The sequence below is a fragment of the Sinocyclocheilus rhinocerous genome, unplaced genomic scaffold, assembly GCF_001515625.1.
Source record: "Sinocyclocheilus rhinocerous isolate Xijiao unplaced genomic scaffold, SAMN03320098_v1.1 scaffold358, whole genome shotgun sequence".
In the NCBI taxonomy this organism is placed as follows: Eukaryota; Metazoa; Chordata; class Actinopteri; order Cypriniformes; family Cyprinidae; genus Sinocyclocheilus; species Sinocyclocheilus rhinocerous.
The window spans coordinates 1143648-1152149 of NW_015650700.1; the positions used below are offsets into that span (position 1 = coordinate 1143648).

The 8502-nt window shown below is 40.7% G+C and overlaps 1 protein-coding gene across 1 annotated transcript in view; it reads left to right on the forward strand.

The window, feature by feature from the left end:
* LOC107712349 (E3 SUMO-protein ligase ZNF451-like) overlaps positions 1–8107 on the forward strand; it is a 15374-nt gene extending 7267 nt beyond the window's left edge. Inside the window, exons 8-13 of the mRNA XM_016517574.1 lie at positions 2079–2238; positions 2406–2553; positions 4871–6333; positions 6593–6658; positions 7381–7458; positions 7971–8107. Of these exons, the coding sequence (XP_016373060.1) occupies positions 2079–2238; positions 2406–2553; positions 4871–6333; positions 6593–6658; positions 7381–7458; positions 7971–8011 (1956 nt within the window). The 3' untranslated portion in view covers positions 8012–8107. The remainder of the gene's footprint in view (positions 1–2078; positions 2239–2405; positions 2554–4870; positions 6334–6592; positions 6659–7380; positions 7459–7970) is intronic.
* The last annotated feature ends 395 nt before the right edge of the window (positions 8108–8502 follow it).

Genomic DNA, 8502 nt, shown 5'->3' on the forward strand with positions numbered 1-8502 from the left:
TGACTTCTGAAAACAAGAGTGTAAACATTGCTGAAGTGCTTCCGCTATAGTTCGCCAGCATTTTTCTTTCTTTGTTCTGTCGTGGTAGTCCCTCGATGACACATCATACAGGCAGGAGTACTGTTGCCACAGCTCCACGAACCTTTCCTCCATCTCATAATTCCACCTAGCAGCACCATCATCTCTCTTTCGTTTCGCCATGTTTGAAACCTGTGTATGAAAGAGCTTCTGTGCTGCTATTGGTCAACATCACCAATGTGACAGAACTCGTCGCGGACGACGGAAATAAAAATGTATTTTTCTGCCGTGAAGCATCGCAGACGTGGAATCGGTTGTCGTCCACTATGACACACTACACGAGCTGAAACGATGGAATCTTGCGTCCCGACGCCCATTGTCGTTTACGAATCCCCACGACACCCTACGTCAAGCAAATCGCGGCAAAATCGGGCTAAAATCGTGTAGTCTGAACCGGGCATTAGTGTGTACCCAGCATTAAGTTCCAACTCTGCTTCAACACACCTATCTGTAATTTAGTAGCCGTGAACACCTTGATTAGCTGGTTCAGGTGTGTTTGATTAGAGTTGAAGCTGAACTCTGCAGTATAGTAGCTCTGCAGGAGTAATGTTGGAGAACCCTGTTAAAGATTTGTTGATACAGCATTTTACTACTAAACTCAAAATGCCCAATGCCCAAAAAGACAGACAAATGAAAATTAGGTAATGTTAGATTCGGTATGTTGTTCCAAATCTAACAAGACCAATCTTCTGATTCTTGGCCACACTGGTCAGAAGTTATTAGCAGAAATTTCATTTTTTTAAAATATCTTTTGTCCAGTAGGTCGAGCTGTGCCGAAAACTACTCATGTGCCCTCAGGTCGTGCATGTTATAATACATGCCAAATTTGGTCAGAATCTGCTAAAGTGTAGCGGAGATATAGCCTCAGGTCCATTTTTGCACAAACTTCAAATTTGTTAACTTGCTTTACAAGAACGGTTTGGTCTATTGGAAATCTTTTGATTACTTTTTGCCAGCATTGTCTGAAGATGATCTGAGCCAATTTTGGTGAAAGTCAGACAAACCGTCTAGGACGAGTTAAAAAAAGTAGATTTTTCACAAAATTCAAAATTGCTAAAAATCTTGACCTGTAGAAATGTACATTTTGGTGTGGAATCAGAGGAAAAAATAATTGTGACCCTGTCTGTGAAAACCCAGCTAAAGTCATTTTTTGGTGATTTACTGTTTTCTATGTAAAATCATCCTTCATGAGGTAAAGAACATTCTGTGAAAATGTAACATTGATATCTTTATTACTAACTAAGTAAAACCATGTCAAAGACTTGAAATCATAGTGAAATTAATGGTTGAAATCAAACTTTGATGCTTGTTATCTCATATAGATTTTGAGACTTTAGCCTGGATTTCACAGAGAGGGTCACAATTTTACTTCTAGACCTTACAGTTCAAATGTTATTAGCAGAAATATGAGTGCAAATTGGACCTGTTGATTTTGCTATGGTTAATATTGAAAATGTCCTCTGTGTGCCAAATTTCATAACTTTCCCACAAGCGGTTCTATGGGCAACCATAGACTTCCAGAGCGGAAGAAGAAACGACCTAACGGATGCCTAAGCACCTTTGGTGCTTCACCCCTAACAAACATGTGGGTGGATTTTGATGCGAGACAACAACAGGGGATGGACTTTTTCACTGGAGAAAGTATTATTAAGGGTTATAGACTGATATTTTGGCCAGAATTGATGGTTTAAAGTTAAAACGCTTTAATGTTTTTTTCTTAAAAACACAGCGTTTTACTTCACAAGACATTAACTGATTGACTGGAGTGATGTATTAATACATTTCTCCAAATCTCCCATCATGGGTGGCCTGAGGATGAGTAAGGTTTCATTTTTGGGTGAGTTATTCCTTTAAGACCAGAACTAAGATGGAACACTTTATCTTAAGAGATCTATAGGAAAATCTAAGTTTTTACGTCATTGTCTTATAATAGAAATGATATAAAAAAGAAGTGGCATGTAAGCCATGCTTTTGTCTCTTGTGCTTGATGTCATCTGTAGGTGTCTTTCCCTGACACTGATGGTCACAGCCGTTCCCAGAGCTATCAGCTGATTGTATGCTTTGCATGTCCTGCCTGTTACCTCCTCTTCAACATCAAGGACGAATGCCTTGAGCACATATCTGCAAAAAAACACTTCACTCAGTCCGTCACTCTCTGTGGTGCGTGGTCTTCAGCAATCAAATCCGAATCGCACATTCACCAGACTCATTGTTTCCAGCTGTTTTGTGGTATTGTTAGGACTGGCTGATCATCCTGTATCTCTGAACGATTCCTGTTTTGTTTCCTTTTCTTTACCATTTTACTAATGCAATGTTTTGAATTTCAGAGATAAAACCATTAAGCGTGCCTATACCAGTTCCACGGTACGCAAAGAACCGTTTAATCGCTCTTTGTAAGGACGTTGACTTCACCGTCAAATGCACAGCCTGCTCTACAGTGCTCACCTCGCATATGGAGGCAAGAGCACACTTCAAGTAAGTTTATATTGGTGTTTCTCTGATTCAAGTTTTATTTTTCTCAGTCCATCTGACATGATGCATGTGTATGCGTGTTAAAGGTGCACTCGATTTTAGGGCCTGAGTACCAATGGTGCGAAGACCCTCTTTGAATTGCTTAGTTTATTTTAAGATCCGAAAAGTCTTCAGCAAATGGATAACCCAGGGTTTAGAATGACCCAGGTTTAATTTTTCATTTGACTGACAGAACAACAAAAATAAGAAACTGATGTTAATAATATAAAGTCTGTAGTTGCCGTTAAATAAGTGGAAAACAACAAAACATTTAGAAAATTTAAAGGTGGGGTAAGTGATTTCTGGTAGCCAATGTTGACGTTTGAAATCACCAAAACAAACACGCCCCTACCCCAAAAGGGTCTCGCCCCTATTTTGATAGCTCCGCCCCACACATACGTACGCAACCCAGGCAACGATTAGTTCTGTGAAACAAAGCAAAACCAATGTTACACCGTGTCTACACCAGACGCGAGCTGCGCAGCGCGACAAAATACTATAGAACTCCTAATCAGTGATGCTGTCTACATCATAGATATACAGTATATACATATCTATATGGTCTACACTGGATGCGGCACGACACGACAAATCCCCGACAGAAAACTGCTGCTGTGTTCTATTCATGACATATTGACACAAATTTCAAATGATTTTCAACAGTCGCTTTGTCGCGTCCAGTGTACTAGACAGACTTTCTGTTGCGGCGCAGACACGGTGTTACTCCCCTATCAAGAAGAAACAAACCTCGGCGTCCGATCGCAGGCCTTCCGCTCCTTGAGTTCTCTCCAGCACTGGAAAGCTGATCCGATATTTACACAGGTCCTACTTCTTGCCTTATCTCTCTCCTCCACATCATGAGTAGACACGCCCCTTTCTGCTGATTGGCTACAAGTTTGTTTTGCTATTTGGCCCGAATCAGTTTTCTAAAGCGTTTTTGAAAAATCGCTTACCCCACCTTTAAGTAGATGGTTTCCAAGATAGATGGCATATATATCTGATAATAATTCTGTAACCATATTAATATTAATGCTCTTGTTTTATTGAAGAAATAATGTCTGTCTTGGTTATTGTCTGTGTTTTTCTTGCATAACAAACCCCCCAAAAGAACAGCCCTGGTTTAACAGATTTGAAGTGGGAATAGCCCTATATTGTCTGAGTTAATGAGATGCATTGAGAATATGTGCTGGTCATGTGATGTCAACATGGCAGCCACCATGTGGAGGCGACCCACTTTCTTTAAAGCCCAAAATATACTTTGGTTTTTACGCATACGTGAGGTGACGCAAATTCCATCATCAGAGCACGCTAGTACGTGCACGGGCTGGTTTTTGTAACCCACGTATTTTGTACACACGTAGGTCACACATGTGCACTATATTTGTTTTGCACGAATCAGTTGTTGCACAAGGTGGCAACACTGGCCCTTCTCTTGCTATTTCAGTAGTAAGCGTACTGTGCCCAGTATGCACATTTTTATGCATGTTTCCAGGATGACCTATTCTATTCCAAAATAAGCTCTATACAACAGAACCGACTGTGAAGAATATCCCACAATGCAATTTCTTAGTATTTCGTACACCGTGTTCACTTCCGTCCATATAGTTCCTTTAATATGCAACAGTAGCTATGTTTCCATCCAAAGCTGCGAATTTAACTTGAGGAAAATTAGAATATCGTATAAAATCTTTGCGAATAAAGCACCATTTCCATCCCATGTGTTCTAGAGAACAAAATCGTCACTTTCTGGGAAACTTGAGTTTTAATAATAAAAATGAAAGTTACTGCAACTGGGGAAGCATGTGGCTCTTTTTTCATACATCATAAATTACTCGCACTAAAAGCAATAAACTGTGTCATGTCTTCTTGCATTTGGAGCTGGATGATGTTCATTTTGATGACGGACTTTCGCTAAGGTAACGTTTGAGATTGTGTGCAATGAGATCGGTCCGCTGATTCGTCCTTTTATCCAATCACATGATCTGTTGAGGCAAAGTCGCATGAGTTTGTTTGAGCATCGAGGAACTTCTTCAGTAAATGTGTTTCATCATAGTTTATGCGCATGTTTTCTCACTGAATAAAAAAAAATTATCCATCTCAGTTAGTGCATAGGTTTTTAATGCGTATTTTAAGATTTTACACACATCTTGACATTTACATCCAGTGCTTTTTTATGCGATATTCAAAAATGTGCATAAAAATATGTGGACGAACACGTAGCTATTGAGGTCTTTTTTTTTATTGTGCACTAAATATTCTATGCTTTTGTTTTGTTTCCTAGTGTGCACTGCAATAATGGCTGTGCTATTGTCACTGCTGATCAAAGCATGGCTGACATCATGAGGACGATGGCAGTCATGGGTCGTTGCTCCTCATGCCCCAAACCTTTTTTTAGCTTGGGTCAGATGGAGGAGCACAAAGAGCTCCTGAAACATGAGGTGAAGAGGGTGAGCAGCATGGACAGGGCCCTTCTGTACTACAGCAACTACTGTGAAATCCAAAGCGCTCAGAAGGCCACGGCATGTGGGAGCGTTTCAGACCGGCCTTCAGCTAAGCGAAAAACACTGGCCAGCTTAGATTCCCAAGTCGAATCAAGAAAATGGTCACAGCTCGCCTGGTTCTGTGAGTGCGGCCTACGCTTCACAGAGGAGGATCAAGCAAGGAAGCACCTCCAAGCTGCCAATCAGATCTTTCACAAATGTGCGGTCTGTGGCAAGCTAATGGGCGAATTGTCCATAACGCGCTTGCACATGAGCCGGTTCCACGGTGGTGCTCATTTGTCCAACTTCCTTTTCCACTGCAGACAGTGCAAGGTGGAGATGCCGAGGATGGAAGACATGATGGCCCATGTTGGTGTAAGCCACAGAGGGCACAGCTACTACCAGGAAAGAGAAGACACAGCAGACCACTGCGTCTTGTCCAGTATGTCCCCCAAACCATCCACCAGTGCGGAAACCGAATTGACCAGGCCGGACAGTTCCTCTTGTGTCCCGCCTCCCAAAGCCGAGTCTTGGCTTTGTCGGATGTGTGAAGACCTCTTCGACTCGGAGGCGGCGGTGCGGAAACACTGCAGCGATTTGAGCAGCCACAGTTTCCAGAGGTTCGCCTGTGGCCACTGTCCGCAGAAGTTTTTCAAGGACTCCACCCTGCGGCGGCATTGCGCCAATGAGCATGGTGGCGACATAGTCCTGCGCTACTTCTGTGGGCTGTGCGATAGCATGCTGTACGACACCGAGGCAGAGTTTCTGGAGCACTACAACAGTCTGCACAGCCAAGATTACTACTGCTTGCAAGCGGCTCCGAATGTTTCCCAAGCAGTCACGGAAAACACCGTTGAGAGTCCGATAGCAAGTACAAGCCCTGAGCAACTTTGTCCTTGCATGGGCTCTGAGAAATCCAGGGAGGAAAGGAAACCTATATTCACAAAGTGCATGAAACAGTTGGCCACCGAAAATAAATGCTGTTACTGCTGTCGCCAGTGCGACAAAAACACGCCCACCTACGCCGAGATGAAGACGCACATCCTCCTGACACACAAGACCCAGGGCAATGAGAAAGGTTTTGATGTTCTGTGCACTGTTTGCTCACAGAGCCACAAAGATATACCCAGTTTCCATTCACACTACCACAAGCATCACTGCCAGTCAGAACCTTGCGCTTCTTCCCGACCCAACAGCGCAGATGAGAAACCGGCCGCCACCACCAGCATAATAAATGCCAAGGAGATCTTCCCTCAGAGTAATGGTGAGGTTTCCATTTAGTATCTGGATGGATATCGAGTTACAGGCTTGTTTTCCCTCTTAATGATGACTCCAGCTGAATTATAGATCAATAAACGAACATGTACTCTACCAGTCTGCATAATATCATGTTTCTCATGATTTTAATGAGTTTTATAATTCCCATAAGTATCATTTTATATATATATATATATATATATATCACAATTATTCTCGTATATAATATGAATATACAAAAATTTAATTACATTTTTTTTTTTCAGCGGAGTTTCAAGACGTAAAGAATGCCATTACCTCAAGTATTCTTGATGTTAAAAAAGATGATGATGGTAGGTTTTCACTTTCCACAGTTTTTTATTTATTTTGTCTAGAAGTGGAACTTTAGTCAGTTTAGATTTGCAATTTTATGTTTCAATTTAGTACTGTGATGATTCAACTAAATATCAGCAAATCAACGAAGTACATGGAAACGTAACATTTAAAGGTGCTGTATGTACGTTTTTGACTCTACTAAAGCATAAAAATACCATAATATGTTTGCAGATATTTAAGAAGCATGCTAAGTTAGCATACTTGTTTATCTGAAAAACAATGTTACAGTCAGTTATTCTCCTTTGAAAATGTGCGTTCCGGGCCGGAATGTCGGTCTCTGTTTTGGTTTGTGAAACCCGCCCACTGCCAATTTACCCAATTGTATTTCGGCACCCCGGGTTGCCAGTTGGACAAACAAAGGCCTCCTGTAGCGAATCGATGCGTTTTTGTAAGAAAAATATCCATATTCAACTGCCAGTTTACCCAATTGTATTTCGAGACCCTGGGTTGCCAGTTGGCGGAAAACACAGCGTGTTTAATTTCATTCATCGTAAAGTGCGCTCGTTTCTGTTGGTGTCGTCAATCTGGCAACCTGCGTGTGCGTCAAGTCTGAGGAGGAGGGGCTGGGTGAAAAAAACCCTCTCCAATATTTTTTATTTGGACTGCAATACCTAGTTCAACCACTCGGTGTCAATCCTACATACAGCACCTTTAATTGCCAGTTTATATTTCTCCTTAGGTGCATTTGATCAGGACATGAAACTGGCTTTGGCTTTGAGTGCAGAGGAGGTCAAGAAATCAAAAGAGCTGGATATTGGTAATAAGTTAATCTTGACATATTTATGTAACGCTGCTACTAACAATCTTATATTTCTGAGCAGTGTAGAGTCTGAAATGTGTTTTTATAGTATGTCAGAGCACATTGAGAGAGTATGCTGTTCATTCATTAATCCAATGTTTATTTTGCCAGCTTTACATGCATGAACAGAATTATCATTGTGGGTATGTTTCATTTTATGGAGCTTTGGCTCAGTGTGATATTTCTTGTAATAGATGGGATTTTAGGCAGGTTTCATGAGCACATGTATGGTGCAGTGTTTTGGCTGGGTTTTGTTTTACGGTTTGGGTGTAACCGCACAGATGTTGAATGTTGTCACTGCAGCATCACATTAGTTTGAGTAATCACTGGCTGAAAGACCCACAAATCATACAACAGTTTGTTTTTGTTTGATCTTTCCATTTATTATAAATGAGGTTTGTTTAAAAAAAAAAAAGTAACCTTTTTGTAAAATATTTTTTTTTACAAATTTTTGCATTCTCATTTTGCAGAGATGGAAGAAGCCTTGAAAAGAAGCTTACAGGAATTTTGATAAGGGAAGACAGTTTGAGTGTTTGTTTTCCCATGTTGTTCATGCACTGTAGTGATTAAGCACGTATTTCTTTTCTTTCTGTTTTTCTTAAGTTTAAATAAAGGAAAGTAATTAAAGCATATCTTGCCTGTCCCTGTCTGAGAAATCTCACTGTGTTCTGGTTATTGTCTTTTCTGTGATGTCTTCTTGGCCCTTGACCCTAGAAATGAATCCCACCCTCCTTTGTTTGAATCTCCGAGGTGAACTCCTCCACTCAGTACACAAAGCTGACCTGCAGCGCTCAAGTTTATTCAGTGAAATCACAGTCTTTTGAAGTTTAATCGCGACACTAAGATATATTTATATGTTATTTAATATAATAATTGGTACCATTTGGAATAACTTTTTTAATTTTTTAATTAAGCCATTTTTAACTGTCCTTTTAGGTTGTTTTAAGAATGTTCTGTAGGCTACTGATAAAAAAGGACCTCTGTATATTTGTTTGTTGCAAA